This window comes from Rhipicephalus microplus, chromosome X, assembly GCF_043290135.1.
Source record: "Rhipicephalus microplus isolate Deutch F79 chromosome X, USDA_Rmic, whole genome shotgun sequence".
Classification (NCBI taxonomy): Eukaryota; Metazoa; Arthropoda; class Arachnida; order Ixodida; family Ixodidae; genus Rhipicephalus; species Rhipicephalus microplus.
In genome coordinates, this window is record NC_134710.1 from 430678717 (window position 1) to 430702254 (window position 23538).

At 46.9% G+C, this 23538-nt stretch overlaps 1 protein-coding gene across 2 annotated transcripts in view; it reads right to left on the bottom strand.

The window, feature by feature from the left end:
- Nucleotides 1-6299, bottom strand: part of hyx (cell division cycle 73 hyrax) — a 162939-nt gene extending 156640 nt beyond the window's left edge. The window contains exons 1-2 of one of the 2 annotated variants that reach the window (XM_037413200.2): nt 6117-6296; nt 5491-5596 (exon numbers count right to left, since the gene is read on the bottom strand). In XM_037413200.2, the coding sequence (XP_037269097.1) occupies nt 5491-5596; nt 6117-6247 (237 nt within the window). In that variant the 5' untranslated portion in view covers nt 6248-6296. Of the gene's footprint in view, nt 1-5490; nt 5597-6116 lie in introns of both variants that reach the window. The other variant, XM_075880437.1, reaches the window with a different exon arrangement.
- Between the last annotated feature and the right edge of the window lie 17239 nt (nt 6300-23538).

Below are 23538 nucleotides of genomic sequence, written 5' to 3' on the forward strand. Positions count from 1 at the left end.
ATCGATTTGTGTCAAAAGAACTCGCTTATGTCTTCCTGGAAAACACGTGAAGAGAAGGCGAAGCTGGCTGCCGCGGCAACGTGTGTACATGCTTCGCTTGAGGCCAACTGAATCATCATCATCATCAACCTGACTACGTCCACTGCAGGACAAAGGCCTCTCCCATGTTCCGCCAGTTAACCCGATCCTGTGCTTGCTGCTGCCAATTTACACCCACAAACTTCTTAATCTCATCTGCCCACCTGACCTTCTATCTCCCCCTAACCCGCTTGCCTTCTCTGGGAATCCAGTTAGTTACCCTTAATGACCAGCAGTTATCCTGTCTACGCGCTACATGCCCGGCCCATGTCCATTCCCTCTTCTTGATTTCAACTATAATATCCTTAACCCCCGTCTGTTCCCTAATCCACTCTGCTCTCTTCTTGTCTCTTAAGGTTGCACCTACCATTTTTCTTTACATTGCTTGCTGCATCGTCCTCAATTTAAGCTGAACCCTCTTTGTAAGTCTCCAGGTTTCTGCTCCATAGCTAAGTACCGGCAAGACACAGCTGTTATATACCTTCCTCTTGAGGGATAGTGGCGATCTACCTGTCATAATTTGAGAGTGCTTGCCAAATGTGCTCCACCCCATTCTTATTCTTCTAGTTACTTCAACCTCGTGGTTTGGCTCAGCGGTTATTACCTGCCCTAAGTAGACATAGTCTTTTACAACTTGAAGTGCACTATTACCTATCTCGAAGCGCTGCTCTCTTCCGAGGTTGTTGTACATTACTTTCGTTTTCTGCAGATTAATTTTAAGACCCACCTTTCGGCTCTCCTTGTCTAACTCCGTAATCATGAGTTGCAATTCGTCCCCTGAGTTACTCAGCAATGCAATGTCATCGGCGAAGCGCAGGTTACTAAGGTATTTTCCATTAACTCTTATCCCTAACTGTTCCCATTCTAGGCTTCTGAAAAACTCCGGTAGGCACGCGGTAAATCACATCGGGGAGATTGTGTCCCCCTGCCTTAAACCTTTCTTGATTGGTATTCTGTTGCTTTCTTTATGAAGCACTATGATAGCAGTTGATCCCCTGTAGATTTCTTCCAGGATGTTTATATATAGTTAATCGATGCCCTGATTCTGCAGTGTCTGCATGACTGCTGATATTTCTACTGAATCAAACGCCTTCTCGTAATCAATGAAGGCTATGTATAGCGGTCGGCTTGTCCGAGCATTTCTATATTACCTGATTGATAGCATGAATGTGGTCGATTGTTGAGTAGCCTGTTCGAAATCCTTCTTGGTCTTTTGGTTGATTGAATTCTAATGTTTTCTTTACTCTGTTAGCAATTACCTTAGTAAATAGCTTTTATACTACAGTGAGCAAGCTGATCGGCCTGTAATTCTTGAAGTCCTTGTCATCCCCTTGCTTATGTATTGAGATGATGTTAGCATTCTTCCAAGACTCTTGTACTCTTCCTGTCAGGAGACACCTCGTAAACAGGGTGGCTAGTTTTTCTAACACAATCTGTCCTCCATCTTTCAGCAGATATGATGTTACCTTATCCTCACCAGTAGCTTTGCCTCTTTGCATGCTCTCCAAAGCTTTTCTGACTTCTATCATTACTGGTGGGGTGTCATCTGGGTTACTGCTAGTTGTTATAGTATTAAGGTCGTGGCTGTCCCGGCTACTGTACAGATCTCTGTAAAACTCCTCCGCTATTTTAACAATCCTATCCATTATTGTAGTTATTTTGCCTTTTTTGTTCCTTAGTGCATACATCCGTATTTTGTCTCTACCAAGTTTCCTCTCCACTGCTTTGACGCTTCCTCCGTTTTTCAGAGCGTGTTCAATTCTGTCCATGTTACACCTTCTTACATCGCATACCTTACGCCTATTAATCAACTTCGAAAGCTCTGCCGGTTCTATTTTTTCTGTTGTACTTGGCACTTTCATGATTTGACGCTTCTTAATTAGGTTCTTCGTTTCCTGGGAAAGCTTGCCAGTGTCCTGTTTAGCTACTCTGCCTCCAACTTCCACAGCACACTCCGTAATGATACTCGTCAGATTATTATTCATTGTATCTACGATAAGGTTGGTTTCCTCACTAAGAGCCGAGTACCTGTTCTGCAGCGACACTGAATTCCTGTACTTTTCCTCTCAGTGCTAGCTCATTGATTGGCTTCTTGTGTATCAGTTTCTGTCGTTCCTTTTTCAAGTCTAGGCGAATTCGAGACCATACCATTCTACGTTCACTGCATCGTACCTTGCCAACCACTTCCACATCCTGCACGATGCCTGTGTGTGCACTCATTATAAAGTCTATTTCGTTCTTATTTTCGCCACTAGGGCTCCTCCATCTCCACTTACGGTTTCCTCATTTTCAGTAGAGGGTATTCAAAATCCGTAAATTATTGCGTTCTGCGGATTCTAGTAGTAGCTGATGCCAACTGAATGTCAAAGTATATATCTATAGTATGCAGGTCGACTACTAGATTCTTTGGACAGGAGCGCCAAAACGCTTTTAGCCTCTTTTTACATCTTTATTGCCATTAATCTACCGCTGCCTTAGGCATGTGCTCTTGGAGCTCATAGTCACCATGCGTCATCGCGAACACATTTTCGTGCGCAGCGGTAGTAGCCAGTGGTAGTTTCGTTCCTAATCAGCATGTGCTGGCTCAGCACGTGCCTTCAGAACTAAGTCGTTTTTGCTATCCATGATTTCATCTGCCGCGGTTTTGTCTGCAGCGTTTGCGGAAAGCAGCATCAATTCGACTAGTCGAGCATTGGATGCACGAACGCATTCGGAGTTTTGTGGGTTACGCCATCGCCATAAATTAGAGGGTCCAGAGTGATGACGGTTCCATCCACAACGGTTATGGCAATACACGAGCACTCGCACCTTCAGAAGACAGTGCGTGCACCGGTCGCTTGTGTACCTCCAAAGCTTTGAGCATGGTGCTCTCTGTTTTCGTTCGTACAATTTAGGTATAAAGTTCATACCCCTCGTCGCACAGAGGAAGATGCGAATTTTGTCCGAATGGACACCGTAGAATTTGGCCGGAAAATTTAATGAATTCGTATAGACCAGTTTCTTGTCACTGTGATTCTACGGTTTGTTTACATCAAAACCGCCTAAATTGGTTAACATTATATAGCGATGGGTTCACAAACAGCATGGATCGGATTGGGCTGAATTTTCGTTGCCCAGAAATTTTCATTTCCAGGAGGTTTTTATGACAATCGTACAAGCGTGAGATTTAAATCATAGACTCCCGGTAAATCCAGAAGATTTTGATTTGATTTATTGTTGGGGTATAACATCCCAAAACCACCATATGTTCATGAGAGACGCCATAATGGAGGGCTCCGGAAATTTCGACGTGGGTTATTAAACGTGCATCCGAATCAGAGCACACGGGCCTACAGTATTTTCGACACATCAAAAATGCAGTCGGGATTCGATCCTGCGACTTGAGTCAGCAGACGAGTACCTTAGCCACTAGACCACAGCGGCAGGACATTCCAGAAGACTTTGCAGGTGTGCAACTGACAGGACCAGCAACCTCTTTTTGTGGCAGCTATCTTGTTTTCACATAAAGCACATAATTTAGAATTCACAATCTTACAGCTACAATCTAGAAAGCCTCGTGCAGTATTTTTATAGAATTCCAATTATGATGAAGCACCATGCTGGAAACAGTAATAAGTAAGCATTAGAGATTTTGTGCTGGCGCCTCGCAACAGTGGGCCTAAGAGGCAAAATCAAAGTGTGCCAGGTCTGTTATCACCGTGTCTTTATATCGTCATCGTGACAGATGCAAGCGCTGCGAATATTTTCTAGCTCTTTTGGGTCAGCAAAGGCTGTCCAAGCTTCCCAATATTTTGCCCATGGATGTGAATATTCACCCATTGCATTTCAAGGCTGAAAAGAACCTGCAAGTCAGCATTTTTTTTTTATGTTTGTTAGTGAGAGTGCTTTACAGAGATAGCACTCTTTTCTTGACTTGGCAGGGAAAAAAAGTTCACGCTACCCAGAGCTCTGCTCATGCTCGAATGCTGCAGAAATATCTGCAATACAAGCCAGACCTTTCTGTGAAACATTGAGCATTGTTACTAGTCAGATGCATGAAATAAAAACATACGAGGAATGATAAACAAGCACCTATATAGCAGTACATACTAAGTCGAGGGTTCGACGAAAGCTCGTCTGGTCAGACATTAGATGAGATGAAATAGTCACGGATCAAGCCTGATGACATTATCCCACGTGGCTGCTGTTATTAGTGGCTATTGAATTCGTTGATCTCATAGCCATCACAGTGCTGAGCAGCTCTAAAGATATGGTTATGCGATTCAGAGAGGTCACAAATCAGTAGTATCTGCTAGCTTTTCACCATTTTTGTTGGCCAGACGGGCATTCCTTGTATGCCTTCCCAGCATTTGTATACTTCACACCAAAGAGTAATTAATGCTGGGTTGAGTTTCGATTTCATTTTTGCCCTTTCTAGTTTATCAAGAGCTTTTCTGCATGTTGTAGGCACTTATCTGAGACATATGACAGGAGCACCGTGGAAACATAAAATTGACATTACTTTAACATACTAAAAAAAATCACTGTAGTTGACCTGTGACTACGACCGCCAGTCAGCGCCACAACGTGCTCACACTTGGTGGTGTACAATATTCTCCCATTGAGCGATAAATTTTAAGGCCAGTACAAAGTGTTTAAGGCCTCTGCTAGTGTTAATAAATGAACGCAGCCACTGTGAAATCGGTCGTCAGTTCTGGTCTGTCATGCAACCTTTGCCAGTTGCTGGTGTGCAGCTTAGCTTACCATCGACAGTTGCACATGCTGCAAGGCTTCCTGACCTCTTCCCTCTTTACATGGCCCACAAAGTTGGATGGCAAGTGATATCTGATGTTATTTCCACTACACGACCCCATTCTTTGATTTTTGTACTATGGTGGTAAGTTGTTACGAATTCCGTTGAAAATGGCTCTTCATGTTCATCTGTATGCTACTCAGAGTGCGCTCTGTGCTTTTGCCGGCATGTGAAATTATTCGCATATATATAGCTCGAAAGGCACTCAGATATAGAAAAGCATGTGGAAAATTCACCAGCATTCCTTATTTCGATGACCAAACATTGTGTAAGTGACGATGAGTTTCATCAGACTCGCGGGTGGAGTGGTTTTTGCCGCTACTGCCACCCAATTTAAGAAAGTCACACGACCCCAACACAGGCATTTGTCTGTAATATGACGATGAAGGCGGCGCATGGCTACAGGAGCGGTCGTGCGTCTACTAGCCGTCATTGATCCCTGTGTCGCACGCCAGGCTTGTGACTCAGCGGGCAACAATTAACCCACAACTGCCTCACGCTAGAAGCACAACTGAACGCACAAGCGCAACGGAGGCTGCCCTTGTGCATTCCGTGTGCCGATCATATAGTACGCGCACAAGAACGGAGCGCACATCCAGCAACGTCAAACGGGTACTCACTGCGGCCTGTCGCACGTACACCGGGTGAGACAAATGTACATTTCTGAGAAGAAAGAGCAGGCACTGCAGCGTGTAGTATTCCCGGGGTGCCCCATCTTTACCGGACCTGCAAAACACCGAATCCACGCATCGTGAGAGGGTGCACTCGAAATTAACGCTGGCTCCAACGCTGGAAACTCGCGATTAAGAGCTGATAGTTGCGGTCGAACCAAATAACTGTCGCATACTACATTACAGTCGTCCTTGCACAATCTTTTTTTTTTTATCTCTATCTAAGGTAGCTTGCTGACAGGTGAGCGTCGGAACGAGAAATTGCAGGTAGTGTAAATGTGCGTACGAAGTAGTGAGCTGCAAGACACGACTCCGTTACGTGCAGCCGCAACACTCACCACGGTTGCATCGCAACTTTAGTTAGGTGTCTCCGTAATCCACACGGGCATTATTCCACACCAAACAGCAATCGACGCACAGTACGCCGATAGAATTGAAAACCAACGCTGTCAGCATGCAGTCGCTCACACAGTTTAAGCCTACACATGGAAAAATAATACGCTTCCACCTCCCAAGAATGTGTTTGAACCAGCACTTACCCCCACACTCAAGAATGTGTTTGAACCAGCACTTACCCCCAAACGAGGTAGTTGGTCTTTACGGTCTTCGGCCATGAGTACTCATCGAATATTATTTGAGAATTCTTCTCGGCGATGTCTTTTTTGTTGACATTGAACTGCCGCAGCAAGCTCAACGGATCCGCCATTTGTCTGGAAATGCATGCGCGAGACCGCGCAGCAGACAAGCGGAAAACCTTATCAATGACGTAAACGCATTTCCGGTTCTGTATTGCGTAGCCAGCGCCTCCTATGTTTTTTCTGCCTACCGCGTGAGCGCCACCACAGCCGCCATGCTCTCTCCCCAAGAAACCTCTGGAGTGGCAGTCCCGACTATGGTAGCTAGAATTGGGAGGTGACGCCAGCGCCCGCATATTCGCCGAGCGCGCGCGATCCTCGTTTTCAAGCGCCGCCGCGACGGCCACCACGGCGCTCCTGTCGGCATAGTGATGCGGGCGAAGCGCGCGCTCCGCGCTCTCTCGTCGACTCGCCGCTGGGTTCGCTGGTTCGCCTCTGGAAGCGTGTCTGGGTGTGTGCAGTTTTCCGCGTTGATGTCTCGCTTATGGCAAAATGTATTTAGTTGCTGACATGACAGTGTGAGTGCCGACCTTAGGATGAACTCCAGCACTACGAAAGCGAGGCAACGCCACTGCTTTGCTCCTGGCTGCACGAGCGGCTATGTGTCATCGAGGGAGCAAGGTCAGCGTGCTTCTCTTTTCTCTGTTCCCAAAGACCCTGCCCTCTTCGAAGCCTGGCAACGAGCCGTACCCCGTGCCGACAAGTCGTTGGACGTGAAGTCGGTGCTATGTGAGCTTCATTTCGACGAGCAGTTTATTGAGCGTTTTTACACGCATGTGATAAACGGCGAAACTGTTCAGATTCCCCGAGGGAAACCGGTGCTGAAATCTGACGCGGTGCCAACCATATTCCCAAATGTTCCTGCGTATCTTTCAAAGAAAGTGCCGAAGAAAAGGACGTCAAGAACATCCACTTGCGGCCTACCATCGAAAATTCGGCGTCAGGAACCAAGCACGTCTGCTTGCGAGGAGACAGCTGGCTCGTACAGCACAGAAAGCGACAGTAACCAAATACCTGTTCCGAATGTGCCCGCAATTCCCGACGTCCGCAAGTGTGGTCTTCCCAGCGCTTACTGGGCTCGACATCTAATTGCTGGAGCCGACAACGCCACGGTGTTTACAGTTTGCGCACTAGATGGTGACAAGTTGACTATTGACAAGTATGTGCTAATGACATCAGATGAAAACAAACTTCAAGCGACAGCTTTTGTGCAAGCCACAAAAATAAAGACCCTTGACATTACCGACATCGAAATGGCAGAAGAGTTGCTTCGCGACGTCGACTCCATGATACCATGCAGAGGGTTTGGTAAAACTGGTGAATTTGGAGTGAATTTAAAGTACAAGGAGAAGACTTTTGATGGCAGAACCTTCAGCCCATCTTGCCGTGGGGTTGCTCCAACGCCAGAAAAAGCCTGCCCACAATGCAAGCACCTCAGAAGACTACTCCTGAATCGTGAGTCCTACAGGCGAAGAAAAGGCAAAAATGTGGCCCAGTCCCAAAAGCTTTCATACAGGCTTAAGCTGCGAACAGCGCAAGCGAAAAGGAGTCGCCTGAGTGTCCTGCAGGCTAAATCACTCATCAAACAAATGAAAGAAAAGAATGCACGGAATGATTCTACAGCATTTGAAGAAGCGGTGAAGGCCCTACCCATTAAGCAGCAGCAACAAGTCAAGGCGTGCTTTGCTGCGGCTAAAAGAAAATCCACGAAAGGGATGAAGTATGAAAGTGAATGGGCTCTAGAGTGCCTTATTATGTCCATGAAAAGCCCACGCCTCTATGAGCATATACGCAAAAACAACATCATGGCGTTGCCTTCTCGAACATCACTACGTCGATATCTCAAGCGTTACAGGAGTGGATTCGGCCTGAGCGAAAAAGTGTTTGCTGCTGTGGCGGAAAAAACAAAATCTATGGACTTGTTCCAGCGCCATGGTGGGCTGTTAATTGATGAGATTAAGCTATCTGAACACTTGAGCTTGGGAACCGATGGCACCATCGAAGGTTTTGTGGACCTTGGGAAGTTCACACCAGAGAGTGAGCGCTCCGTAGCATGTGACCATGGCCTTGTAGTATTGTTCGTGCCTTTTACAGGCACGTGGCACCAGATTATTGGTGTGTTCGCATCACGCAGCAATGTGAAGTCCGAGACGTTAGGCAAAATAATCCTCGAAGCAGTAGTCATGAGCGAAAACGCCGGTCTGCACGTAGACTTTATCACCACTGATGGAGCTGCGTGGAACAGAAGCATGTGGCACTCATTCGGCATACACGGCAGGAAAGAAAACACAGTATGTAGAAGGCAGCACCCTACAGACCCAGAACGTTTTCTGCACTTCATCTCGGACTTCCCACACCTTCTTAAATGTGTGAGGAACACCTTTGTTCGAACGGGCGTGAAACTGCCAGAAGGCCATGCCAGTGTTGACCCTATTGACTGTGCCCGGAAGCTTGATGAACAGCATGACACGACTCTCAAAGCCATGCCTCATATTAGCAAATCGGTTGTGCATCCCAATGGCTTTGAGAAAATGAGGGTAAATTATGCAGTGCGGCTTTACAGTGATGAAGTCCTCAGAGGCCTTTTCTTGTACAATGCAACCATCGAAGAAAAGCATGGGAGCACAGCGGCGACAGTCAGCTTTGTGGAAAGAATGAGAAGGCTCATTGAGGCCATGACTTCAAGGTGCAGTTCGGGTGCACTTAAGCCTGGAGGGATGCACGAGAAGTGCATTCAAAACTTCTTGACTTACCTGGACGATTGGGAAACAGCTGCTGGCTCCGGAGGTTTTTTAAGCCGCAGTACAGCCGAGGGGCTTCGTGTTACCTTATCAAGCACGCTACACCTTCTCCGCTACCTGACGATGAAGTTGAACTTCAGCTATATGATGACATGCCGCTTGAGTCAGGACCCCCTGGAGAGGCTGTTTGGAATCGTCCGACAAATGTCTGGATGCAATGATCATCCGACTGCCTCCCAGTTCCTAATCTCGGTCAACACTTTGAGCTTCCAGAATTTGGCAAAACCACCGAAAGGAAGCAATGTGTCCTCAGGACTGCTGAGAAGTCTGCTGGGAGCTGACAACGGAAAGGACCTCACTCCTCGGAGGAAATTAGACGAGCTTCTTGACGTAGGAAACCTTGCCGAAGCACATGAAGTGCTCAATGAATACGGCCACGGCACCGAGCATGCAGACATGGTCCTGCAAAGCAGCGATGCCAGACTCATATTCTACATGGCTGGATATGTGGCAAGAAAAAGCGTTGCAAGCACCAAATGTGCAGAGTGCAGCCAGCAGCTCCTACAAGGCGAGAACGATCCATCTCCAGCTGCAGCATCCCTCACGGCTGCTGTTGACCGAGGAGGCCTGCTGTACCCATCAGTCAAGCTCAATGAACTCGTGACCACTCTCGAGAACACTTTTACCCACTGCTTCAGTGTTACAGAAGTCAAACCTGACAGCATCATGGACTTGGTTTCCTTCTTGCAGTTAAGAAAGCTTACACTTGTTGGCTGCCCTGACCACAGTATGTCCCTCACAAACAAAATTATCAAGTTTTATGTTCTTACTAGGCTCCACTTTCATGTGAAAGCCCAGAACAGCAAACGAAACGCTAAGCAGGAAAGAATGAAATTGCTGAAGCTTAGACGCGTGCTCTGAGTTTGATATTGTAACTTTAAGCTCTATTGATTTTTTTTTGCCGAGTGGAAAGTGATTGTATGCCTCTTATTACTTAGTGCCAAGCGATGCGCTGTCTGTGTGCAATGTTTCAATGTTTTTAACTACTCCCGAGCGTATGTAAATGTGCGTATTTTTTCATTTTATTTTATTTTACCCTGTATTCCATGATGTGCAATAGATCTTCCTAATAATATGATGTGCAATAAATATTTGTTTTATTTTCCTCGCCCAGAACTTTGGTAATATTTTTTTTAAAAAAAACGCCGTCGCCTTGCACTCCAAAACACTGCAGGGATATGCGAACGAAAGCTTTAATTTGCGCAGATTCAACGTCACAGAAGTCTTGCAGCGGCAGCCAATTTCTTTTAATGCTTGAAATGGCGTTCTATCAGCCATCGTCACAGTGAGTTATCTGAATCGCCAATTTATCTGAATCATGCTTCAGCAACAGCATCTTTGAAAGGTCCGCGCGCTCAAGGCGCGCGCGCGTAACTAGCATCACCATTCCGCCGACAGCGCCACCGCCGCGCTGCTCGAAACGAAGGAGCGGCTCCGAGCTTCCGTTGGCGTCACCTCCCAATTCTAGCCACCATAGTCCCGACCGCCGCCAACGGGAGCAAGTGAAGCCGCCAGCGGCCATATTGCTAGAAGAAAAACACGGCAAAACCTGGGCAAAACCGCCATAGACCACAATGAAATACGCGCGTTGCGCGCGTCGGTTTGCAGTTCTAAGATAAAAAAAATGACTTGAAAACCACTTTTAGGTTACACAAACGAATCAACGCCTCTTCTTGTTTATAAAAAAATTATTTCATGCACCCATTGTCCGCTGCATGCTTTCAGATCAATCTGCTGCCGAGGGATGCTTCGCATATCGAGCTTGCTGGCGCACAAAAGGGTTGTAGTATCTATTGGGTGTTTTAGGAAATGTGTCTGCAGATACTCAAGTTCAAAGGGGAACGTAACATTTGCTCACCTCTTTCGTATATGTGCTTGTGTATGTGTGTCGACAGATTACCAGAGAAGTTGAAATAATTAAAGCTAAAGTTAGAAAAGAGAGGTAATTAAGTAAATTGGGAGTCACTAGTAACTTTTCTAGAGTTATCGAATTCTAACCAATGTACAGGCGGAAACAAAACCGAAGCACCGATGTCGCGTGCAACCGACAAACTCCAGGAGACGTACCTCTAAGAACTATTGCAGTGGTGTTAGTTTTACATAATATTGTCACGCACCAAGAGCCATAGAGACAAGACAGGAACAGTGGAGCAGAAAGACACGAGCGTGCATCTTCAAACGAAGCGCTAACACACACTACTTCTTCGTTCTCCTTACCCTTTTGGGCTCCTTAGGGCTTGCCGGCTCACAACTCTTGGTGGCATTATTCCCCCTAGCATCGACTCGATGTTCATACCAATGTTTCTAGACTAGTCTAGAAACGTTGGTTCATACCACTGATCTCCACTAGGGTTGCTGGATGGCGCTTCGCCGCTGTCGCGGCCTGGCGTGCGCACGGCCACCGGAAGTTCAATGGCTCGTCCCGGAAGTTGAGCGTCTGCTACGCTTCTCAACCGCTGATCAGCGTTCCCATTGACGCATTTTGCATTTTGTTCTCACTTAATTGCATTTTGGTGATACACATCGCGTTCAGATCACAACTTATGCTACACCGAAACATGCGACGTTAATATGAAGCAGTTTATAATTGCGAAGGAGAACAAAAATGTCACTTAGGTATCGGTTCGAGAGGAGACGACGCAGCTCGAACGGGATTTATGCTGGCGAGTGGACTTTATGATTCGTGTTAGGATCCACGTCTTACAATAAATTAACAGTCATGAAGGGGCTTGTATTAGTCGAAAACAATAAATCAACAGCCGTGAAAGGCCTTGGATTATCGGAAAATCAACTAGCTAAGCGAGTTCGATAACAACGCGGAGGAAGCTGCCTGAAACAGAATAACCGATTTGATGTTTGCTACGTGCCGGCCAAAAAAAAAAATAAAATCCTGAATTGGCTGTGCGCAGCTTGCTCCTGTTTTACCTTTGAAGGTTAGTACATCGGAACCCTTTACAATATGAATTCAAGCATATATGTGTAACCAGCAGGTCAAAGTAAATTCTTTTAAAACGCGCTTTCTCATCATTGCCTGACAAAAAGTATCGCCCTTTCTCTTGAAGGAAAATTTCTAGCTTATGAACACATTTATTGCTAGTTTTCAGGGACGCCCACCCATTGCGCACACGCAGTGCCTAATGCAAACTGGTCTATCCAGATTTAGATTTGCCTAGTGGTTACGGCTTCAATTGGACATTTTAGTGTAACCCTTAAAGAATGATAAAGGAGGACGCGTGGAACTGCTTCATTCGAACTGAGAGGCCTGCAATTGTACGAAAAACTCATTTACTCAGAACGTTTGTGCACGTGTCCTTGTTACTGACAATGCAGTGCCTGGAGATGGTTGGCAACAGTGCATGCAGGTTAATATTTAAGTATGTTTGCTGCCTCGCCATTGAAAACAAAACAGGCATACATGTACAAAGATGGATTTCACGTGTTTATTGTACTCGAAGCACTTAAGAACTGCCACGTCACTTCACTGGTGACTGAAAATAATCAACTCTGCAAGTCGCTTGAAGCACTTAAGAAATGCCACGTCACATCACTTCACTGGTGACTGAAAATAATCAACTTTGCAAGTCGCTTGCGGATGTTTGGTCCTGTTATCTTTGCAGTAGCTTGCTTCGCGGCATGGTGCATCCTGATCTTCACGTAGCAGCCGATGACACATTTAACAAGACGCACAAAGTGGTTGGAGTCAACTGCTGATTCGAACATATGGCCATGCAGTTCCGGATAGAGCTTGTTCGTGCTCAGCACTCCCGAAAGTTCTGCCATAACCTTGGCTGTCACAGTGTCAGCTGCATTCTTTTTGGGAAGGCCTCCGTCGTGAACCTTCTCCTGCAGTCGAACAGCTTTTTCAGTCAGCTGACAGATGTACGTTGTCGATGACAACGGCTTGGAAAGACCTCCACGGTTTTTTCTGTTCAGGAGTGCCGAACCACATGTCTCGGCAATGGTGGCCGAGTAGCATACTGCGCAAGGTATTTTACGTTTGACCATTCGGCAAACGAACCCTGCGATGTAACCAACGACGTTTCCAAGGTACGGAGACAGTGCAGGGAGATCCTCAACTATGACATCCAGCTCGCTCTCGTCGGGTAGGTCTATGCCTTGCATGAGGTCTTGTGTGCCGCTTCGCTTTGCTGTGGCCATGTCGAGCTCATCGTTGGAGCAAAACTGACTGCTCACGTACAGTATGCGCGTATTGTCAAGAGACTCACAGTTCCCTCGCCCACCCTTCACCTGGTTGTGTGTGACAAGTCGCTTGTATGCCGCCACAAATTGTGAGACTGTGGGATTGTTATTCCAGCCCCCTTTAGAACGCACAGCGGCAAAGAACAGTTCAATATGGTCTTGTGAAAGCTTGTAAGTAAGAAAGTAACGGAGTGGAGCATTGTCCGAGAGGAGGAGCGCGGATGCCAGACCGATGACACTTTCAATGGTCACCAGAAATCCTAGAAATGGAGTTCTTCTGGGCGTCCTGAAAATGGGAACACCTGATCCGTCAGTCAGCCCCCTAATGTACTCCTTGGCTTCTTCGAAGAAGTTCATCCAGGTTCCCTTGTTGCTAGGTCGGAGCGGCGCTTTGAAACCATTGGCCACTGGGTTGCGTGAATTGAGGAAATCAAACAGTTTATCGAACATTCGAATAAATTTCACAGTTCCTTCTGAATTTTTGAACTGTGGGAGTTGCAAGTCTTCACGACAAAAATCTATGGCGTCAGCCACACTAGTGCTTAAAGTCTGGACAGCAAGGTTGACTTTCATCTTCTGTTTCTGCCACTGAATGTGTGCAGCACGTAGTTTTGTTGCTGCATGCAGGCCTTCTTTTTCTTGAAGCTCTTGTAGCTGGACAATGTAGTCCCAGCTCACCGATGCGCCTGATGCGTCCCTGAGGCACCCAAGAGCAGAAAGAGCATTTCTAACTAACTTGACCATGTGACATGCGTCTAAAAGGCAGTACACCTTTTCTTGTGTTACAGGGTGAGGGAATGATGTTGACATCGCTGATGCATCTTCAACGGAAGCCCCCAGGTTTTTGAACATTGTAAAGTTACAATGGAGACCATCACATGTCAATGATGTCACGTGCACTCCTGTCTCATGCAACTTTGTCAGACAGAGCTTCACAATGTTCGCACGCTCTTTTCCTGAAAGACCATTGATCAAAAAATAGCCACACGGTACCTTCCAGTGGGAGTCCAGAGATACGAGCATGAAAACAAGGGCTTCAGACGCAACTGCGTTACTGTCATCGTCCACTTCATTGCCAATATCCACGTAGCCTCGAAATTTTTTGCCGTCCCATTCAAGGTGCTTTCTAATGGCCATTTCATCAACAACAAGGTTGCAGAGAAGCTGTTTGTTGTTCTTCTTAGCCTCATTGGCTTTTTCTCGGATGGCGTTGATTGCTTCGCTTGTGAATCCAGGTTCTCCGTTAATGGAGCTATACCATTTAGTTATAGTCGATGGATGTGGCAAGGAACATTGAAATGTTTCTCTGACATAGTTATATGCCTTTGTCGAGTAAAACTGTAGCGTGAGTGCAAATGCACGCAGTGCAGGAGAATATTTGTCTCGGCTTAACTTAACAGACGACTTGTCGCCTTCACTGGATGTTTGCTTGAGCAACCGTTTCGTAACTTCCAAGGGGATCCCCATGAAGCACCTTTCAAGCATTGCCGAGGCATCTTCTGAAATGAGCTGCTTGTGCTTGAGGTCATCAATTATTTCATTAAATGAGCTGACCTTCCTTCTTAACCGACGTTCTCGTTCAAGGCTGAGCTTCAGCTTTCTTTTCACTGTCGCCGTTGAATCTGTGCAAGCATCCAGTTTCCTCTTCAGTGTTTTTGGCGTGTCAAGGACTGCATAGCTGTGCTCGGCGACCTGAAAGCAAAACAGTGAAAGTTAAAGCTGTTGAAAAAGACACCTTTCACAAAAACCACTCATCATATGACAGTCTTTGTAAAGCAGGCATCTGTTCGTAGCTTACGTGGTTTAACGCAGAAAATAAGCAACCAGGTGCACAGGGGAGTTTAGAAATTAACTTTGTCCCCTTCATTTACCGGTGCACTCGAGAAATGCCACATCAGACAGGAATTTCAATATTTTCCCTGGATTAGAAAAACTGGTGCTGCAGCCATGAATAAAACCAATGTTCTGCTATGACTACAGAACATACCAGGACTACTAACTTGATTCAAATTGGATGCTATCCTAGTGTGCGTAATGTATACAAAGTTATCGTGTTGGTTACCACGAGATTACAAGAAAGTGGCCTGACTAACATCGGACTAGTTACATTCAACCGAGGACGGACCAAGTAGCTGCACTCGGGCACCGTAGTACAAAAAAGGCAACTTGCATGGGCTGAGTTCTCTTGCACCGTGGTTGGAGTGTTGTCGTTTGGCTGTTCCACTGGGGTCACATCCACAATGGCAGTTCTCTGCTTAGGCGGCTTTCTCTCAGCAGTCCTCTGAAACAGCCGTGTTTCATTCACAGTTATGCTAATTTATTACTGCGAGTGCAAAATGCTGTAAGTAAAAAAATATGCTGGCGTCAAGCATATTATAGCAGTCTAGCAGTTTCTGAATTATACCACTAGCATCTTAGACAGCTATCATAGCACCACTGAGATATATAACGCAGATAGGAGCATTTCAGAAATTGAAAGAAAAAATTGGGCACTTAAAATTCAAGACCTCGCGCTTTGTAACGTAATGGACATGTTTTTCCAATTCCGTTTCATTGCTTACAGTACATGGTTTTCAGAGTAAGTGTGCCAAACAATTTCTCAACCACAGCTTCTCACAGCTACATGTAGATTTTATTGTGCTCCAAGCTAATTTGTAGGGCGTCATTTTTAAAGTGACTCAGCAGATGAACTACGAAAGAGGGTAGCGCCCATTCAGGCGATTTCAGTGTCTAATAAACGTAGCATCAACTAGTTATACGAACGCTAAACGAGCGAACTGCGATGGCCGAACAGTATGCTTTTTTTTTTCGGGCCGCTATACCAAAATGCCGAGATGTAGTACTATACCTTTTCCAGGTGCTTCGGGAAAGAAAACAAGGTGGGCACGGCGTCAGGCTGTAGCCGAGTTCGTGCGCCCGTTCTGTCAAAACAGTTGTCAGTAAAGTGGTCACTGCAGAGTCTGCTACCTGGGGATGGAGTCCATTTGTCCCTTCTTAAGTTTACCACCCAACGCCGGTATAAATCCGGCTTAGAGCGTGGGAACCTGCGTAACAAGAGCCACAGCTTAACAACGACACTGATATGACGTTTGCGTTTCGCTGCGTATCACGCACGTCGCGCAGAATATTGTAATACTTACAAGTGGAACGTCTTCCCAGACGACTTCTCTGGTCTGCTGGTGCAGTTGACGGCGCAACAAGCAGGCATATTTAGTGGAATGCGCGCGAAACCAGCCCAAACGTAGCACGCGCTATGCTGGAACGGCGGCCATTTGTCCGACTTCCGGGACAAGCGCTCGAACTTCCGGCGGCCGCGCGCCGGAGAGCTCGAAGCGCCATCCAGCAACCCTAGTGGAGATCAGTGGTTCATACACACGGAGGAAGGAAAGGTAAGGAGAGGGCATGCCCAGCCGGCGCAGGGCACCTTTCCTTCCTCCGTGGCGCAGGGCGTAAAAAAATGTGGCGGAAATTACGTCACGCGTGGCCATATTCACTGGGCCAACGCTACAGTGAACTAGAATACTTCTAGTTCACTGTACCAACGCCTTCTCTAGAAGATGCCTGCCGCATGAGAAGAAAAACAACTGCCACACCTTTTCCTTTCTTTATTTTAAATTGTTCTCGGTCGCTAGCGTCACCTGTGGCGGACGGTGCAACAACGCCACACTTTGCATAACCTCTGAAACAGTAGTGCACAGTTGCAGGTCTCAAACAACACTCGACTGACGCGCTTTTATGGGCCGCCAGTGAAAAACGCTTAGCTGGTACCGCCCAAGGAGGATACATAAAACTTGCTGGAGTGGAAGGGGCGCTGTGCGAGTGAAGCCAGCCGCCGCCATCTTGCCAGTGGCAAAAAGCGTGCTCAGTGACCTCGCGAGCTGCTGATTTCGTCCGTTCTTGTTTCACCTTGTCGGCTTGTAAAGACAAATGGTTTACAATGGTTGCCTCTTGCGTCATTTAAGGATGTGCCAACAGGTTTAAAAAAGGTTGTGGCCTCACATTCCACCTGTACGTGCACGAAAACGTCTTCGACATAGCCATTCCGCGCTCGTTACTAAAGGGAGCTATAGCTGACGCGATCTAAGCGTGCAAAACATAACAGTCCGGATTTGTTTTACAGGTTTACTAAAAATCCCGTAACGCGGAGCCTCTGAAAGTGCGCCGTTCGCTGTGAGAAGTAGAATGCGAAAGACTGAGATCACTTCGCTCTGTGCACTTCACGCCAGAGTGCTTTGACATTGAAGGGAAGCATGTGAAATGGGGTTATGAAGAGGCATTGAAGGCACTTCGACGTGAAGAAGGGTTGTGGCTCAGAAACAAACTTACGAAAGTCCACGTCCAATGGGAAAAACAAGAAAATGAAGGTGTGATATGCTGTACAACTGACCGAGTGCCTCAGTTGCCGACGCCTTGGACTTCTGCGAACAAAAGCTAAAGCTGCCGCAATTCAAGGGTGCCAGCACAAGATCTACGTTTATTAGAACTTTTGATGGCTTGTTTGACATTTTAAACTCCAGGAACCCGCTGGCAAGGTCGTACAAAACGCCCCTTCGGCAGGGGAACGAAGCATTCTGGAAGTCGTTTTTTTTGTTTTTTTTTGTGGAGACTCGAGCGTACGTAAACGGGCTGAGAGATCCGGCAGTGACAGATGGACTGAAAAAAACGGATTCATTGGTTTTTGGATACGCATGGCAAGCACGGAAAGAATGTTTGACAGACTTGTCAGCCAGGGTCAGCTGAAATACTTACTGACACACAAACTCAGTCAAGACTATGCCGAAAACTTCTTTGAATCAATACGTGGATGAGGCGGCCATAACAACAACCCAACAGCTTCGCAGTTTATGGCTGCATACAAGCGTCTGTTGGTTCATACGGAAGTCACGTCTTCAAGTTCTGGACACTGCTTCCAAGATGTTCTCTCAGTATTGAATGCAACGACTCCTGCAGCCATGGTACATCCAAGAAGCAATCTGACTGACATGCGCTAGGCCCCAGTCCTGCAGCTCGATGACCACGACAATACGCATCGCATTGACTAGCCCGAAAGCTTTTCTGCTTTTGTCGGTTCCGTGGTGCCATACATAGCAGGCTTCATTGTTCGAAAGGTCGAACTGCAACTACCTGTGAAGAGTGCATAGCAGCCATGCACTCAGATAAGCTGACACCTTTAATAAATATAAGAGGCGAGGTGGTCTTGTTTTACCGTCGCGAAATGTCATTAGCCCCTGTAAAGAAGTCGAGGACTGAGGCGGCTACAGGCTGAATGTGATTCCATCACAACAGTGAAGCCAAGAGCAAGACACCTCATCCTGAAAAATCTACGAGCTTCCTCCGGGAAAAACTGGTTCCATAAACTAGATCAGCACGCCCTAGACTTTGATACGCTTGATAATCAGGTTTACAGTTTGTGCAGGCAAATCCCCGAACAATACGTAAAAGTGAGGATACAACACATGACGAAGGAAAAAAAATGAGAATCGGTCAAAAGTAAGGTGGGACCACTTTTGACAAGGGCAATAATTTTGAACCACCAGTAGAGCACCTATGTTTTCGATTATGGGTTTGCTTTAGGCATCGCGATTTAATGCATATGCACTTTAATTGAGTTCTCTACATGCCACTTGGCTGCGTACAAGTCACAATAAACATTTACAACCAGAGTTACTTGTTTTCGTTGCTTTATAAACACACGAGTCACTTCATCCGCAGCGCGATGAAGCATTAAATTTGCAGCGCTCGGCTCTTTTCTGCCACTGGCAAAATGGCCGCCGCATGCTCGGCGCGGCTTCACTCTCTCCCGTAGTGGCGCATAGGCGGCTTCCACTCCAGCAAGTTTTATGTATCCTCCTTGGTACCGCCCGTCGCCGTGATAACGGATGGATGGATGGATAGATATGGCTGTACCCTTCAGATGGGGCGGTGGCTAGCGTCATCAAGCCGTAATACTTAATGAAACAAAAACTAGATTTATTTTTTCTCTTTAAAAAGTGAGTTTGAGGATTCGTACCTTGCAGCGAAGGGTCCAATCCTCACTCGTGCCCCGACTTTAGCCACCAATCAGATAACCTCCTTCTCTAGTTAAGTCTACCCACTTAAAATCTATTTTGCTCTCCCGGTCCCTAAACCCCAGTGCTTTGAAAAACTCTGCGCCATCATCCTTAATTACAGGGTGAAGCCCTTTACAGAACATTATCAAGTGTTCGGCAGTTTCTTCTTCCTCTCCACACGCACTGCACACTGTGTCTACCTTTTCGTATTTGGCCCGATATGTCTTGGTTCGCAGTACTCCCGTCCTGGCCTCAAACAGTAGAGAACTACCACGAGTATTATAATACATCCTTTCCTTGGAAATTTCCCGCTTAAAAGTTCGATAGATCTCTAGTGCGGACTTCTTAATCATGCCCATTTTCCACATGTCAGTCTCGGTTTCCTTCACTTTCTTCTTAACCGATAGTTCTTTTTGGTTTGGCCACCTGCTGTTTTCTAAGTATTTACCAGTCAATTTCCGGGTTCCCTTCCTCCATTTTGTATCGACATTCTTGATGTACAAGTAGCTGAAAACCTTCCTAGCCCAACGCTCCTCCCCCATTTCTCTCAATCGCTTCTCAAATTTTATCTTGCTGCTAGCTTCCCTGCCCTCAAATGATGTCCATCCCATATCACCTTGTACTCCCTGATTTGGTGTATTCCCGTGAGCTCCTAAAGCAAGCCTACCTATTCCACGTTGCTTAATTTCTAATCTTGCTTGAACTTCTGATCTCATGCACAAGACCGCATTGCCGAACGTCAGCCCAAGAACCATGACCCCTTTCCATATTCCTCTCACAACATCATACCTATTGTAATTCCACAGTGCCCTATTTTTCATGACTGCTGCATTCCTGTTACCTTTAGTCGTCACGTATATTTCGTGTTCCCTCAGATACTCGGTCCCATTGCTTATCCATACGCCCAGATATTTGTATTTATCTGTTATCTCTAGCGTGACCTCCTGTATTCTAAGCTCACTACCTTCGTTGTCATTGAAAATCATGACTGCTGATAATAATCTCGGTCGCGAGCGCCACCGCGCGGCGATTGCTCAAAACTGAAGGCAGGCCAACTCCGCTGGGAATGCGAGCCATTCCCCAGGCATTGTTTAGAGGAGGCGTTGACTGGGCGCAATGGCGGCCTTTTGTTATTATCGGTGTAGTGCGGTGCGGCACCGTTCAGGCGTTCCAGCGGCGGTGTGCGCGTTTGTATGGGCCTCGCACCTAACCATGGCGTACTGCAGGTGTTCGACAGCATCCATTCTTTGTGCCGCATTGTTAGCTACGCGATTTTCCTCTGGTGGTGGTTGTAACCAGGTGTCTGAACTAGAAACCACGGATTGATTGATTTGTGGGGTTTAACGTCCCAAAACCACCATATGATTATGAGAGACGCCGTAGTGGAGGGCTCCGGAAATTTTGACCACCTGGGGTTCTTTAACGTGCACCCAAATTTGAGCACACAGGCCTCGACATTTCCGCCTCCATAGGAAATGCAGCCGCCGCAGCCGGGATTTGAACCCGCGACCTGCGGGTCAGCAGCCGAGTACCTTAGCCACTAGACCACCGCGGCGGGGCTAGAAACCATGGAACGAGCGCACGTATACGTACTCCAAATTTGCAGCGTCCGTCAAAATTATGCTGAAAAGCCATCGTAAAGATAACGACTGTGCTCAAGAATTCGTTCAATGAATGCCTTGCAGGTTAGTGACAGTTATGCGGTGTTGCTTTTTATGACACCGGACGATGCATTTGCGGTCCACCGGCCCTTATTAAGACTGTAACCTAATCTTGATTTTTATGTTCCTGTACAGTTACCGGTTGGCGCTGAGCTGTGTTCCAGATAAGGAAGACAGAAACAAGCGCCTTCGCTTTATTTTTCTCTAATGACTGGCCACTTATCCCGGAGACATCTTCCCTCGCATTTGGCTGCCTTTCCCTGCCGTCCTTGGCGGCTGTGTCGACGCGTGAAGCTTCCCGCAGACCTTTCGCCCTAACGCGATCCTGGTCTCCGTTCTCCATAGCTACTATTGCGCATGAATCACACTGGAGACGTGTTCCCACGCACTTTCGGGTGGTCTTCACTGCTTTCGTCCTAATGAAATCATGGCCTTTGGTATATCCGTAGGAACCAGTGCACGTCAGACAATAGAGGGGCGAAAACAAAGAGGCCGGCACAAACTCAACGGGCTGCCACGCACACAAGCTCCACCGACGCCGACTTTACTGGCATAATTACTGACCTCCGGGTTTATTGCAGGGAAGACATTTTTTTCTTTTTTTATCGTTGTGTCTAGCCCACAGCCTGACCGAAAATTTCATAAAACCTAAAGAGAAGCGCAAAAGGCGGAAAAATGATCTGAAAGAAGCTGAACAAATTTTGGTGCCTGGCTCGTCGCACGGCAATGTTAGAAATATCATTTTATTTTCACAAAGAACACATCAAATAAAAAAGCTTAACGTGCAACTTGCCGTGTTTATCGTAAACTCCGGCACTGCAAGAGTACAACAGCCATACGCAGAGATTTCGTCAACCATATCGCGGCAAGACAGCGTGTTGAAATCCATTCCGTTGGTTTCGGATAGCACCGGCACACGTGGCGCGCAGGCCACGTGCTTTTTGAGACAGAGAGGGAGTCGCGCCTTCTGCTTCGCATTCATATGTAAACAAGAGAGGAGAATTTGCCCAGTCAAAATGGCCGACTTCCGGCTTCATCGTGGCTTCACAACCAGTGACGTCAGGGCCTCTCCTTACCTTTCCTTCCTCCGTGTTCATACACAAGGAGACATCAGGGCCCATAAGAAAAAAAAAGGGGGGGAGAAACGATACTCATAGTGCCCAGGGCATATGCAGGTGCTAAAAAAGTTCTGATGTTGGTCATATAAGAAAAAAAAACATTAACACAATTCGTTCGAGACCCAACGGACCACGTAAAATAAATTGCAGCCCGGGCACAATAAGGCGAGTATCACCGCGTAAGATAAGGTTTTTAGGGCCCGTGTACTCAGATTTGGGTGCACGTTAAAGAACCCCAGGTGGTCAAAATTTCCGGAGCCCTCTACTACGGCGTCTCTCATAATCATATGGTGGTTTTGGGACGTTAAACCCCACAAATCAATCAAGATAAGGTTTTGGGCGGACGACATGCACAATCTCTGTTCGTGGTGAGTGGTGGTGGGTCGTTGCCGAGCCTCCGTGTGGAATAACTTCATAGTTGACCTCGTTCAACCGCCATAATACTTTGTAGGGTCCGAAGTACTTGCTCAGGAGTTTCTCGCTGAGACCTCATCGTCTAACAGGACTCCAAACTCACATTTGGTCGCCAGGTTGATAGGTGACTTGTCGATGGTGGATACTTTACCTTCGGGCGTCTTCCCATTGCTGCGAACTCATGTGCACGCGAGCTAGTTGACGTGCTTCCTCTGCACGCTTAATGTGATTCTCGACATCAGGAGTTTGTAGCTCGTGCTGGTCGATATCACAAGGAATCATGGCGTAGCATTGTTTGCTAGTAAACGAGACGGAAGCGTGCGAACCCTGTCGTTTCCTGGGTTGCGGTGCTGTACGCAAACGTTACGTACGGCAGGATCTCGTCCCCCGTTTTATGCTGCACATTCACGTACAGTGAAATCATGTCCGCCAGCGTTTAGTTTAGCCTTTCTGTCAAGCCGTTACTCTGGGGGTGGTATGCGGTTGTCTTGCGGTGGTTCGTGTAACTGAGCTTGAAAATTTCGTCCAACAGTTTTGCCGTAAACGCTGTCCCTCGGTCAGTGATGATGAATGATGGGGCACTGTGACGAAGCACAATGTGGTGCATGAAAAACTGGGTGACTTCAGATGCTGTACCGCGTGGAAATGGCTTCATCTCAGCGTAACGCGTCAAGTAATCAGTTGTGACGATGGTCCACTTGTTTCCGGATCGAGACAAAGGAAACGGTCCAAGGAGGTCCACCCCAACTTGGTCAAACAGCGTACGTGGTGGGTCGATGGGTTGTAAGAGGCCTGCAGGCTTTGCAAGTGGTGACTTGTGACGCTGACATTCATGGCATCCTTTCACGTAGCGTTTGGCACAAGCTGCGAGTTTTGGCCAGAAATATAGCTGTCGTACCCGGTCGGGCGTCCGTGAGTATCCCAGATGGCCAGATGTCGGCTCATCGTGGCAGGCTAATAAAATGTCATCACGAAGGTCTTGAGGAACGACTAGAAGATAAGATCTGCTGCCAACACCGGTGTTTTTCTTGTTCAATATGCCGTACGTGTCGTAAGCAAAATGACGGCAACGTACGGGAAAGTGGACGAGGAACAAACGCGTTGCTGCCTTCTAAATG